Source organism: Rutidosis leptorrhynchoides, chromosome 1, assembly GCF_046630445.1.
Source record: "Rutidosis leptorrhynchoides isolate AG116_Rl617_1_P2 chromosome 1, CSIRO_AGI_Rlap_v1, whole genome shotgun sequence".
Taxonomy (NCBI): domain Eukaryota; kingdom Viridiplantae; phylum Streptophyta; class Magnoliopsida; order Asterales; family Asteraceae; genus Rutidosis; species Rutidosis leptorrhynchoides.
Genome location: NC_092333.1, coordinates 563,487,696 through 563,503,097, shown reverse-complemented (window position 1 = coordinate 563,503,097; position 15,402 = coordinate 563,487,696). Strand labels below are relative to the sequence as shown.

The window sequence follows — 15,402 nt, the reverse complement described above, 5'->3', positions numbered from 1 at the left end:
ATCGAACCATATACTTGATGTTAGCTTTGATATTTATATACTTATTATATTTACTAAATAGTTGATGAGGATGTTATATACTCAGTTTTATATTTACATGAACATGTACTTACAGCATGTATATGTCGTATATGTATTGTGATTTGAATGTTATTATTGAGAACTTGTGCATAATTATATGTCATGTTATGATTTTTTACATTTTGTTACTTGTTGACTCTTAGGTTACTTATTTACAATGTCGAGGAGTGATCGGAAATGGATGTATAATATGACAGATAATAGCAATTTTCTTTCTTTGAATTTTATTCTTAAAGTCGACATGTTCTTAGACTTTGCCTTTTCTAATGAAAAAATTGTTGAAACCAACGTAAGGCCGACGGGAGAAATAGTTTTTCAAATTAAATGTCCGTGTACCATTTGCAAAAATAATCACTATAGGCCAAGAGATGTTGTTAAGGAACACTTGCTTACTAAAGGGTTCATTCGTAACTACACACGATGGGTTCAACATGGTGAAATAGAAATCCAAGATGCAGGAGAATCTTGTACTCCCATGGAAGTTGATCTTGATCATGATGATGGTATGAGACGGATGGTGTGGGAGAACATACGAGCTGCTGGTTTTCAATCAAATCCAGAATCAAGTTTTCATGAAGAACATGTACCAAATGCAAGAACAAAGAGATTCTATGACATGTTAAAAAATGACAACGAGCCTTTATACAACGGGTGTGAAGAATGGTCAAAATTACAAGCTGCCACGACTTTGTTGAATTGGAAATCAAGTTGCAATGTACCCGAGTCTACCTTTAATCACATACTTACCATTTTTAAAAGTATGTTACCTGTTGGTAATAAGCTGCCGTTGAACTTGTATGAGACCAAAGCGATCTTGAAGGAACTTAGTCTTCCAAAAAAGAGGTATGATGCTTGCAAAAACCATTGCATGTTATTCTATAAACAAGAAGATTTGTCATTAACCCATTGCCGATACTGCAATGAACCTCGTTATAAATTTAATAAGGTCCCTTATTTGGTATTAACGTACATGCCAATTGGAGAGAGGCTTAAGAGGTTGTATATGTCAGAAAAGACGGCCAAAGAGATGACGTGGCACTTCGATCACAATACAAAAGAGGGTTGCATGTCACATCCCAGTGATGGCGAGGCGTGGAAACATTTTGATGAAACTCATCCATTCTTTGCAGATGAGATACGAAATGTTCAGCTTGGGTTGTGCACTGATGGTTTTAGCCCTAATAACTCAAATTCTAATCCTTATTCGTTATGGCCCGTGTTCCTCACAATTTATAACTTACCTCCTTGGATGTGCGCGAAAGACTCGTACGTTCAGTTATCTTTGGTTATTCCTGGAAGAAAGAGTCCCGGCCAAAACTTAGATGTGTTTCTTCAACCGTTAATAGATGAGTTGAAAGAGTTATGGGATGATGGTATTGAAGTGTATGATGCTTATCGTAAACAAAATTTTACGATGAGAGCTATACTTTTGTGGACAGTTAGTGACTTCCCCGCTTATGCAATGCTTTCGGGTTGGAGCACACATGGTAGATTGGCTTGCCCTTATTGCATGGGTGACACAAATGCATTTCGGTTAAATGAGGGAGGGAAGCCATGTTGGTTTGACTGCCATCGAATACTATTACCAGAAAGACACCCATTTCGGCGTGACAAGAAAGGATTCAAGAAAGGAATTTCCCAATTGTCAACTACTATACCACCAGAATTAACCGGTGATGAAATTTTGAGCCAAGTGTCAAACTTTCCAACCGTTTATGAAGGTGAACCATACTCAGCAAAGAATCCAAAAGACCCAAACTTTGGTAAAACCCATAATTGGGTAAAGAAAAGTATATTTTGGGAGTTGCCATATTGGCATTCTTTGTTAATCCGACACAACCTTGATGTAATGCACATCGAGAAGAATGTTTTTGAAAATCTGTTTAACACTGTCATGGACACTCCGAAAACAAAGGACAATATCAAGGCGAGGAAGGATATTAATTTGTATTGTGATCGGGCGAGCTTGCATCTTTTTAAAAACAACAATAATAAAGTTATGAAACCAAAGGCAGCATACACTCTAACCAAACCACAATTAAAGAAAGTTTGTGAATGGTTAAAGAAGGTGAAATTTCCTGATGGCTATGCTTCAAATATTGGGGGATGTGTAAATGTTCAAGAGTGTACCTTTTATAGTTTCAAGAGTCACGAGTGTCACGTATTTTTGCAACGGTTGTTGCCTATTGCTTTAAAAGGGATGATGCCTGATGCAATATGGGACGCGATCACTGAGTTGTGCACATTCTTTCGTGTAATATGCTTAAAGGTGTTGCATACTGAGGACTTGCAAAAACTTGAAAAAAGTATCGTTGTAACAATTTGCAACTTAGAAAAATTCTTTCCACCTGGATTCTTCGACTCAATGGAACACCTTATTATCCATTTAACACGTGAAGCGATTCGTGGTGGCCCAGTTCAATATAGATGGATGTATCCATATGAGAGGTAATCTTATAAGTACTATTATTTGTTTGACATAATTATTGTTAATTATAAGTTTCTTGACATCATTTTAATATTCTTCCAGGAAATTAGGCATATTGAAAAGAACAGTTAGAAATAAGGCAAGGGTTGAGGGGTCTATTGTTGAAACATATATCGCAAATGAACTTTCTACATATTGCTCCTTGCATCTTAACTCAAAAATACCAACTCGATTGAATCGCGAGCCTCGAAATTTTGCTCTGGAAAATTCTACTTCAACGAACGACTCTCGATTAAGCATATTTAAAGTTCCGTCTCGAAGATTATTTGAGAAGGGTGGAATAAAGAGAATATTGACTAAAGCTGAGCAACATAAGATTCATACTTATATCTTGCTTAACACAGAAGAGGTTTGATGAGTGGATTATTGAAGAAGAACCAAATCTTGAAGCTGCAGAGCGTGATAAAAGAAGAGAGAGAGATTTTGCACAATGGTTCAAAAACAATGTAAGCATAAGACATTAAAAAAGTGTTTCAACCACATCTCTAGTATCATTCTAAAAAGTACTCTTGTAATTGCAGGTTATAACCTCCCCAACATGCTTTAATGAACATTTGAGAGATTTAGCATTCGGTCCATTAAATGAAGTTAAATTCCATAATGGATACTTCATCAATGGTTATAAGTTTCATACTCTAAAACAATCTAGTGGGCGGGTTACACAAAATTGCTGTGTGTGCTTAAAGGTGCTTGTTATGACAACCTAGAAAGCGACTATTATGGGTTGATAGAAGAGATCATAGAAGTTGAATACCATAATAGTTTATCACATTGTGTGGTTGTGCTATTCAAATGCCACTGGTTCGATCCCGTTCGAGGGGTAAGGGTTGACCATAAGCATAAGCTAGTTGATGTCAAAACCAAGTCTCGGGGATGTGTTGATGACCCATTTATCTTAGCATCACAGGCAGAACAAGTGTATTATGCACCATATCCTTCAATGACAAGAGATTTGAAAGATTGGTCAGCCGTTGTTAAAGTAAAACCTAGGGGTATTTATCAACTGGAAGAACATGTTAGTGAAGTAGCTGATGATGATGAAGATGATAATGGAAACAATGATGATATTTTCTACCAAGAGAATGAGAGGATAATATGTCCAACAAGTACTAATGAGGACTTTGGACCTATTATTCTCGAACAAGGAGAAGCAGAAGAAGTTTCAACGGGTGATCTTGTGAACATTACAAATGTTGAAACTAATGAGGAGGAAGAAGATTTATATGATGATTCAGATTCAGATGAGGATATAGATGACGAAGATATAGATATTTACTCTTCTGATCATTCTGCTGATTGATTTTGATTGATTTGATTGGCATGTAGTTAAAATATTGAACATATTTATCATAATATATGATCTTAGATAATCTGACCATATTTACATCATTATAATTCACCATATTTCTATTATGCATTTTTACTGTTTAGTATATAGTTTACATCATTTTCGCATGTTTTCATAAGATATTACTGTGTGTGTTCCTGATTATGAATTTATCAAGTTATTTTGTTTTCTGATAATTTGTTGTTTACTTTCATCTGTTGATTCACCATGTTGATATTATGTTGTAGGCAATATGCCAGGATGCAGCTCAGTTGGGCATAGTCGTGGAAGTCGTGTTAGAGGTAGGCACAATTCCACTTCTAGAGGTAGGCACAATGTATCTCATGGCAACAACGTATCTCATGATGACATGGATGAACATATGGACCAATATGATGGCTTAAACAACCTCAATGAAACAAATACTCCTGAGATTGGATCACCATCATCTCAAGCACATCCATGTTCAAATGTACCTTCCTCCTAAGCACAACTAGGTTCGAGTGCACCAAGAAGTTCTTCTGCAAATCCAACCATGTGGATTTCCATTACCCCTGACAGGGCACGGTAAGTATCATATATGTTATTTGTATTTTGACATTATTAAGTTTTTAGATAACGCTAATCATCTCCTTTTCAATTGTGTAGCTTTACTAATGCTAATGGTCAATCTGATAATAGTGCAATCAGCCTCTCAATCACTGGGATTTTAAAGAACTTTTACTGTGGAGCTTGGCCAACATGGTCAAGTGTTCCTATTGTTGACAAAAATAGGATGTTTGAGAGTTCTCAAGTTGCTTTTAATATGGATATATATATATATATATATATATATATATATATATATATATATATATATATATATATATATATATATATATATATATATATATATATATATATATCACGAAGCAATATATCTATGTTAATTTGTGTTATTCAGAAAATGTATTCTTGGGATCCGGCAATTGATCAGTTTGTTCATCGCTTATTTACTGCGTCAATTGCAAGACGATTGTCTGATCGTTTAAGTACGGATCGTGATCTAGCATATGCGGAGGCTGAAGCTGCTGGTAACCCAGTTATTGATGATGATTTATCTCCCATTCTTCCATATAACCCAACCTGGATGAAGCAAGAGCATTGGAGAGAACTTGTCACATAACATTGGAATAAAGAAGGATGGATAAAGATTTCGAATGCGAATAAAATAAATAGGTCTAAATTTGTAACTGGCCACCATTGCACAGGCTCTGCTGGATATGTTGCATTTTGAGAGAGCTTTGTAAGATATTTAATGTTTTGTGGTTATTGTATAACCTTACTTTAATTCTTTTATGCTAATCGTTCTGATATAACTTTTGTAGGAAGAAAAAATGGGCGGCCCACAATCTTCTTTAGCTTTTCTTATTGCATCACATACAAAAAAAGGGACGATAGTTGAGGGGGATGGTAGCTCTTCATCTAATGCCTTGATAGATGATAGGGCACGCAAGGCTGTAGTAAGTCTCTTTGTCTAATTGTAGATTTTTTTGTGTATATATTTACGATTATATGAAAAGATAATGTTTAATGATAATTTTGTTCAAATTTATATATAATAGGAACATCTATCAGAATATATGATTGAGAGATATGGCACGGATGTTTCCACTCACCCAAAGCATGATCAAGAGTTGTGGGAAAAGGCTACTGGCGTAAGGAGGAAAGGGAGAGCATATTGTTCTGGTTCATCTTCTGATCCAAGTTTCGTACTGACGGGCACACCTGCTGATAGCGAGAACTCGTATGCTCAAACTCGGTTTGAAGAGGTATGGATCTTTCTCTTTAACTTGTGTTATTTTTTTCTTCACAAAATCTCGCTGCTGCAACTAAAATAGCCATCCAATCTACTGTAATTATTCGCATTCAGATTTGCTGTAAGTTCTGTTAATTTGCTGTTGTAACTTGTGTTAATTTGCTGCTGTAACCTGTGTTAATTTGCTGTTGTAACTAGTGTTAATTTGCTGTTGTAAGTAGTGTTAATCTACTCCTTTAAGTAGTGTTAATCTGCTCCTAACTTGTGTTAATGTGCTGTAACTTGTGTCACTTTTGTTAGTTTTTTTCCTTTCATTTGCTGATATTTAGTGTATTGTAGGGATGAGAAGTGGTCCTATTTATATGCATCATCAGATAGATTAACCACTGTAACTCAAACCTTACTCATGATGAACAAATATAGATGAACAGATATAGATAATGATGTACATAGAACATGATATAAATAGATTAGATATTGATAAATGATAGATGTTAGTCCTATTTTTATGCATGAAAACTTTTTTGCCTATGGAATTTTTGTTGTAATAGTCATATTTACATTTTTACACAGTGGGTCACCCATGATGACATTCACATAATGTTTGCATATTTTTCATATTAGTTCAATTATCATCCATTTTTTCTTCAAGTGCATCTTTCTTGACCAATCAAAGTGTAGTTTTATCTTTTATTTATAACTTTGTATTACTTTTTTGCAGGTAGAAAAAGTGAAAGAAACAATGGAGAAGATGCGTGAAGAACATGAGAAAACAAGAAGCGAGATGGAAGAACGTGAGGAGCGTCTTCGAAAGGAAGTTGAGGATAGTAAAGCTGCGACGGAAGCAGTTAGGAGAGAAATGAATGAAATGAATGAGAAGTGGGCTGAAATTTTGAAGCGTCTACCAAACCCCGATGCTTGAAATACTTATCTAATTCTTGAATTTGTCTACTTGGTTTTGTTGTTTGTAAGCGTTAAGTTTTTTAGGTATCCTACTTTGTTTTTGGGTAAGCAATGTGAATTACTTTGCTATTTATGATGCTTAATGAAAGAACTTCTTTTTAGGAAATTTTGATTTAATGTGCAGCTTATAAAATTTAATAAAATAGGCAGGATTCTGGAAAATGCAATTTTTAGGAAAAAACTCTAAATGAAATAATAAAATTAGCGACAGATTGGTGACAGAAATTCCGTCGGAAACTTTCCTAGAGGGCCGTCTAAAATCCGTCGGTAAAATCCGTCGGTAATCCATTGGTAAAAGGATGTCCCAAATCCGTCGTAAACTATACCGTCACTAATCCGTCCCAAACGTCCGTCGGAAATCCATCGGTACATGGGGCCGTCGGTAAATTAGCCATCCCAAATCTGTAGGTAAAACTCAACGCAAATCCGAAAGAAATCCGTTGGAACAAATGCCGTCGAGAATCTGTCGCTAAAATTAGGGCCGTCCCAAAATCCGTCGGTAAATATTACTGAGGGCGATTTTAGGGTCCGCTCGAATCCGTCGGAAATCCGTCGGAAAAGGCTGTTTGAGACGGATTACCGACAGATTGTGCCGTCGGTAATGCTCAGTTTTTTAGTAGTGTAACACGAACGGTTTAGAGTTTAGGGTTTAGGGTTTAGGGTTTAGGGTTTAGGGTTTGGTGTTTTGGGTTTATGGAATAAACCATAAACCCAAAACACCAAACCCTAAACTCTAAACCCTAAACTCTAAATCGGGCTAAATTTTACTTCACAAAACATTAAAAAAAAACGTTAACATTCTTCACGAACAATATTATCTTGAATGTTATTTTTGTGGATCGTTTTCCCGCCAAAATAATAACATTCATCACGAAGTGTCTTTTCTAAATGTTCTTATTTTCATCCAATCTATAATGTTCGTGAACAAAGTTTTTTCAAAAAACGAAAAAAAAAAAATTTGCTTCCCCCCGTTTTCTCCCGATTGGTTACTTCCCCATTGATCCTGCCCGTATATATATATATATATATATATATTGGTTTTTTTTTATTTTCAAACGACCCTTATAAATAAATAGAACATAGATAGATCTATATTAATTGTTTAGTTATATGTATTGGACCCTCTTTAAATTTTGGAGTCTATGCAAATGTAAATTTTGCACACCTCAAATTCCGACTCTTTTGATAACACATTGTTCTTGACTATTTAACTTAGAGTTTTTGTGTATAGTTTTTTAAGGAGGGTGGAGAGAAAAAAGAATAATATCTATAAAAGTATTTGTGATTCAATAACGATCGTAATGAACCGTGTTATTGTAATCTGCTGCTATTGAGAATGGCATGATATATTAGAGATAGTTGAGGTTGATACTAATATCTAGTGTTGAAAGGACTCTTCATTCTTATTATAATATTGTTCACGATTTTAGTTGAATTTAAATGGACATTGATGTAATGGTTTTGATTTTCTTTGAGACATCTTCACGTATAATATTGTTCACGGTTTAGTTGAATTTAAATGGGCACTGGTGTAATGGTTTTGATTTCCTTTGAGACATCTTCATGTAAAACATTGATCCCTCGTGCAAGTTTTATGTTTCGTACGTGTGCATTAAAAATTGTAAAAGTCGGTTGAGTCAGCTGATGCGTCGATTAGGGATTCACTTGTCTAGTTCTACCGAATAGCACTCAAAAAGTCTGTCAACGCCAAAAAATCAAGTCAAATCTGGTCGAAGTCGGGATGATCGAGTTGATTCTGAGTCGGTCATATATGTCAAATTTTACTAGGTATTACTTTTAAAAATTATTATGTGTCATATATCTATTTTAAATATGTATGTTTTACGTTTGGTATATTTATGTGTAGCATATACTTCGTATATGTTCAATTCTTTATTAATAATAGTCATGAGTCAACCTTACTTAACTGTGAGGATTTTTAGGATGAAATCTCCTTAATCAATGGAGATGTCTGACTTTGTATTTATATTCACCAATACAATATTCTAGAATACAATAAATTACATAAACGTACATAAGCTTTGTAAAATATAAATACTAGCCTATTTTATCTTTAATACCCCCCTCAAGCGAACTGGTGGAGGTCCAACATGAAGCTTGGCGCGAAAAATCTCAAACAAAGATCTAGGTAAGCTCTTAGTAAAAATATATGCTAGCTGAAGCGATGTAAGAACAAACTTCGTATAAAGTTTTCCTGATGCCACAAGTTCTCTGATGAAATGAAAATCAATGTCAATATGTTTTGAACGCTTGTTGGATACAGGATTTTGACTTAAAAACCGTGCACTCTTGTTATCACATAAGATAGTCGGACGTGTAGGAGTAAGAACATGAAGCTCACGAAGCAAATGAGTAGTCCAGACGATTTCAGCTGCAGTATTCGCAAGAGCGCGATATTCGAATTCACAACTTGAACGAGCAACAGTGGGTTGCTTTTTAGCACTCCAAGAAACTAAATTTTCACCAAGAAAGATGGAATAACCGTAAGTGGAGCGTCAAGTTTCAATACACCGAGCCCAGTCAGCATCTGAATAGCCAAGTAAAGATGCTGCTGGCGAGTGATGAAAAGATAAGCCATACGCTAGAGTACCCTTAACATACCGCATAATTCGTTTAACAGCTTGATAATGATCTATTGTTGGAGCTTGAAGAAACTGACTGACCTGATTAACTGCATAGGATATATCAGGACGTGTAACAGTTAAGTACTGAAGAGCACCAACCATAGAACGATATAAGGTCGGATCATGAAAGGGATTACCTTTCGTGGTAAAATGATCCGTAGGAGAGAGTGGAGTGGCAACCGGTTTTGCATGTAATAAATCAGCTCGCAGTAAAATATCATGAGCATACTTGGTTTGACTAAGAAACAAACCAGAATGAGTATAAGTAACCTCGAGACCAAGAAAGTAGTTCAAGCGACCAAGATCTTTGATTGCAAATTCATCATGCAACTTGGCTATGAAGTCGCGAATAGTGGAAGCACTATTACTAGTAAGAATAATGTCATCAACATAGACCAGGAGATAAAGAATGCACGAGTCACGCTTAAACACAAATAAGGATGGATCGGCTCTACTACAACGAAAACCGAGAGTCAGCAGAAATGTACTTAATCGTTGAAACCAAGCTCTTGGGGCTTGTTTTAACCCGTACAATGCCTTCTTCAATTTACAAACATGCGACGGATAGCGAGAATTTTGAAACCCGGGAGGCTGCTCCATATAAACGTGTTCAGTGAGATGGCCATTAAGAAAAGCATTTTTGACATCTAGTTGATGAAGAGGCCATTTGTATAAAGTAGCAAGAGATAAGACAATACGAACAGTAGCTGCTTTAACAACCGGACTAAAAATAAATGAGTAATCAAGTCCAGGAACTTGCGTAAACCCCTGAGCCACAAGACGAGCTTTAAAACGATCAATCTTGCCATCTGAACGATATTTAGTACGAAAAATCCATTTGGAATATTAGAATTTTTGGGACGTGGAACAAGATCCCACGTATGATTTTGAGTTAACGCATTCATCTCTTCATGCATTGCAGTAGACCAGGAAGGATCTTTCTGTTAGTTATATTTTGGTTAGAAGGAAAAATGAAGTTTTGTCCCACATTGGTAGAAGAGTGAAGTTGGAGGTGAACTCCTTGGCTATAAAAGGAGGCCATGGAATTACTTCCAAATTGCACCAATCAATACACTTTAAGTATTTGATTATTTCTTTCTTTCTTACCCTTGTTTGAGAGTTGTATTAGTCAAATATTTTGGAGAGTGTAGTTGGCTTAAGAGAGTCGTCTATATCATTGTAACAATTTGTGATATAGTGTATTTCTCTCTTTGGGGGCCGGTGGTTTTTCTCCTATTTTGGAGTTTCCACGTTAAATCTTGTGTTGTGTATTGTTCTTATTTCTTTACTATTATTGTTGGGCTGAGTGGTGGGAATTAGTGAGACTGTAATTTCCCAACAACTGGTATCAGAGCGTCAGGTTTGACGGGGTTTTCGGTTATAGGAATCGGAGTATTCTCTGTGGTTGCCACGGGAGTGGTCTATTGATCATATAGGGTATCTGGTTAGACAATATTTTTTCTGATTCGCAGTAATAGTTGGATTTGTTAGTGGCGAGTTGTGGATTTCCGATTTAAAGGGTCCTGGCTACCTGCTACATCTTTTGGTTATTCGAAACGTGAGCAAAATCAGAGAAAGTGTTGTTTATAGGATACGAATACGATGTCGAAGTTCTGTCCAATGAGGCTTGATGTAGAGAAATTTGATGGGATGATCAATTTTGGCTTATGGCAGGTTCAAGTAAAGGATGTGTTGATTCACTCCGGGTTACACATGGCATTGAAAGGTAAACCCACCTTTGTTTCCGGCAGTGATTCTAGCAGTAAGTTCGATGAAGAAGAATGGGATGATATGGATTTGAGGGTAGTAAGTGCGATTCGTTTGTGTCTTGCAAAGAACGTGCTTGCAAATGTGCACGAGTTATCAACGGCAAAGGAGCTTTGGGTTAAACTAGAGCAGTTGTACCAGGGCAAGGGCATCTCAAATCGGTTGTGTCTTAAAGAACAATTTCATACTCTGCGTATGGATGGGGGTTCAAAGATTTCAGATCATCTAAGTATTATTAACGGTATTGTTTCAGAACTGGAGGCTATTGGAGTTAAAACGGATGATGAAGATAAAGCTTTGAGGTTGATATTATCTTTATCATCGTCTTATGAACACATGAAACCTATTTTGATGTATGGGAAGAAAACTCTGAAGTTTGAAGACGTTACTAGCAAGCTCCTATCCGAGGAGAAAAGACTGGAAGGTAACGGGGTCTCGTCATCAGGAGATACGATAGTGTTGTGTTCGGATAGGCGAAAGAGAAACTCTGGGAAGAATCTAGTATGCTGAAGGTGCGGGAAGACTGGGCATGTAAGGGTTAATTGTCCAGGTGGAGCTAATCCGGCAAATGGCTCCAAAGACGCTAACATTGTCTCCGTTGTTACAGAGTGACGAATTCCTCTGAAGTCACACCATCCTCATGGTGTGTCCGCGCCACCATGGAAAGGGATGTTCGTTAGCGGTTCCACAATTGCACATGGGCATTGGTTTGGCATTGATGCAGGTTGTGTGGTGGAAACTGATGTTGTAGCTGATGAAACTTCCAGGGAAAGCCAAACAGGAAGTTGCACCATAAAGTTTCAGCTGGTTGTTCAACAACATGTGCCGAGGTGAAATGCTTAGAATGTGATATTCTAAGTGCTATACTCTTAATGGTGGAGTATGATAATTCTTGTTAAGAGTTATGATTGTCTGTGATGACAATGATTGTCGGTTTAGACAATGTTCGATAAAGATGCAAGTTTTGTCTCTTGGGAGATAATGTCAACGGCATGAAGATGAGAATCTTGAAGTTGTCGTCGAGGAAGCGTCTACATCGGTTATCTTTGCAACGTGGAAGCATGATTATTTTCTTCTATCTAAAAGGTGGAGATTTGTTAGTTATATTTTGGTTAGAAGGAAAAATGGAGTTTTGTCCCACATTGGTAGAAGAGTGAAGTTGGAGGTGAACTCCTTGGCTATAAAAGGAGGCCATGGGATTACTTCCAAATTACACCAATAAATACACTTTAAGTATTTGATTATTTCTTTCTTTCTTACCTTTGTTTGAGAGTTGTATTAGTTAAATATTTTGGAGAGTGTAGTTGGATTAAGAGAGTCGTCTATATCATTGTAACAATTTGTGATATAGTGTATTTCTCCCTTTGGGGGCCGGTAGTTTTCTCATGTTTTGGAGTTTCCACGTTAAATCTTGTGTTGTGTATTGTTCTTATTTCTTTACTATTATTGTTGGGATGAGTGGTGGGAATTAGTGAGACCGTAATGTCCCAACACTTTCATGGCAGCTTTATAATTCTTGGGTTCCATGGTAGCTAGTAAAGCATGATGAAGACTAGAAGAGGAGAGGTGTACCAAGTCTACAGGATATCAAGGCTTAAAAATACCTGATTTTGCACGTGTAGTCATTGGATGTGTTGTTTGCGGATGCGACACTGTTGGTGCAGGAGGGACTGGTGCCGGTTGCTGTTGCGGTAGAGGATCAGGAGGTGATAATTGCGGTTGCGGTGAAGCAGCAGGTGATGGTTGCTCAGTAGCGATAGTTTCAGTAGTAGGTGGAAAATCATCGCACAATGAACATAGTGTAGAAGCATGTAGTACCTGCGAAGCACTATCTGAAGACAAAGGCTGCTGTTGAGGTAAAATATCAAATGGAGCAAGATGGTCATCATATGATGTAAACAATAAAGTTGCTTGATCAGGAGGTGGTATTTTGCCTGCGAAAGGAAACATAAGTTCGTCAAATTGTGCATGCCTGGTGATAAATACACGACCACTTGCTTAATCAAGACACTTGAAGCCTTTATGTTGAGTACTATGTGATAACCCGGAAATTTCTAACCAAATTTAAACTTTATCTTTATATTATTCCGACACGATAAGCAAAAGTTGTTGAGTTGAATCTCAAGAAGTGTAAATTGTATTCATGCATTCATTTAACCTTGACCAAACCCTAACGATTCACGAACCATTATAATTAGATTGAAAAATATACGTATTTATATATATATATATATATATATATATATATATATATATATATATATATATATATATATATATATATATATATATATATATTTACAAAATTATAATATTAACTTAGTCATAAAACGTCCTGATTTAAAATAACATATTTTGATAAACAACGAGCCACTGATTTATAGAAGCAAATGACCACAACGCTCAATTTTATAAGTTACATTTTTTATAAGATATTTTATTGATGAGTAAGTCAAATTATTAATAAGGGTACACGTCGCGTAACGTAAAAGGTTAGTTTTCTAAACGTACGAAAGTGCGCTCGAAAAACCGAAAGTGGTACATGAGTCGAGTGACAACGTACGAGTCATTTGAACAAAAATTACATTTTTACTACGCACGTAAATATAATATAATATTTAATTAATTCTAAATATTAAATATATTATATATTAAATAATATATATATATATATATATATATATATATATATATATATATATATATATATATATATGTTATATGTAGCAATTGGGTGTCGGCAACGAGAATTATGGATACCAGCTGTCCAATGTCTTCATGCGATCGCATGAATTGTCTCCACAAACCCCATGCGATCGCATGGGGTGTGGTTGGCCAAAATGTGTATAAAGCTCGACGTGTTTTAGTTTCTGATTCATTTCTTCTATCCCTCTCGATCTCTCTCAATATATATATATATATATATATATATATATATATATATATATATATATATATATATATATATATATATATATATATATATATATATATATATATATGTTTATATTATTAGTATTAGGAGCGATATTATTAGTATTTATACATAAAATACTACGATGGAGTGTTGATCGAGTAATTTAAAAAAATGGGTTTTCGAGTGGGATAGGGCTAAGGAAAATATGGGTTATAGCTTTGGAGGTTATGGGTATGGTTCATGGGTATGCTCGTAAGTCAAACCTAGTGTTTATCATCTTCGTTGCGTCTACGTACCTTTCCTGCAATATTGAATCTCAATATTGATACGTGAGTACTCGTAATTTAATTTTTATATATTAATAGTGTATCCCTGACTAGTGCTAGAGTATATAGGATTATGCATGCTTGTACTTTTGATATTGCCATTAGACAGGTTATGTTGAATCATGAATTATTTACATATGTGGTTGAGATAAGGTATAAGATATGCATGTCGTTGGAAAGCTAGTGAAAAATTATTAACTTTTCATTTAGAAATCGCGTGATTTCGATGAACGGATTAAAAGATATGGTCAACTGAATTATGGTTAACATTAAATGAAATTGTGTTTGAAATTGTAAATTAATATTTAAACAACTTGTCTATGAGATTGATAAATTAAATTTTTAAATATTACTAATCGAGTAAATGAATTTCTATATAAGGCACGTCTCGTCTTGTTGAGCAATTATCAGAGTTGACTGTCTTATCATGTTATAAATCTTTATAAACACTACAATCTGATTTTACAAGTATTGGAAAACTATGTGAAATAATAAAATATGTTCGATTGCCATGATAATTCAAATATAATATAGCTCCTGAAATAAATAATATTTTGAGTTTAATAAACTATAAATTCGTTCAATTATCAAGACTTATATATATTATGTTAGTAGCATGTATAAATTTAAAGATCATATTGGGTAAGGTTAACTTTTGAGATGACTTTTGTTAACTTTTGTATGTCGGTCTCGAGCATTAGGATTGTGATACACTATGACCAGACCTAATTTGTTAGACATGTATTGACTAACATATGTTCTCTAGGTTGAGATCTACGGTTATTTTACATTCCGAGTTTCGGTCACATTCCGGTGAATTACTTTATGTGTTGTTAAGGTGAGGTACATTTGCTCCCTTTTTAATTGCTTTTGCAATCTATATTTTTGGGCTGAGAATACATGCACTTTATTTTAAACACAATGGATACAAGTACATACTAAATTTTACACTGAGTTTGAACCGAAAATCCCTTAGCTTTGGTAACTAGTAACTGCCGGTTATAAGAACTGGTGGGCGCGAGTAGTAGTATATGGATCCATAGGGCTTGATATCCCCGTCCGAGCTAGAGCACTAGCCTTTTAACGGATG

General features: G+C 35.4%; 1 protein-coding gene across 1 annotated transcript; it reads left to right on the top strand.

The window, feature by feature from the left end:
- Positions 1-238: 238 nt before the first annotated feature.
- Positions 239-3,869, top strand: LOC139844431 (uncharacterized). The gene is made up of 3 exons (XM_071834656.1): positions 239-2,529; positions 2,612-2,918; positions 3,219-3,869. The coding sequence occupies exons 1-3, from the start codon at positions 239-241 to the stop codon at positions 3,867-3,869; spliced, it is 3,249 nt and encodes a 1,082-aa protein (XP_071690757.1).
- Positions 3,870-15,402: the final 11,533 nt, after the last annotated feature.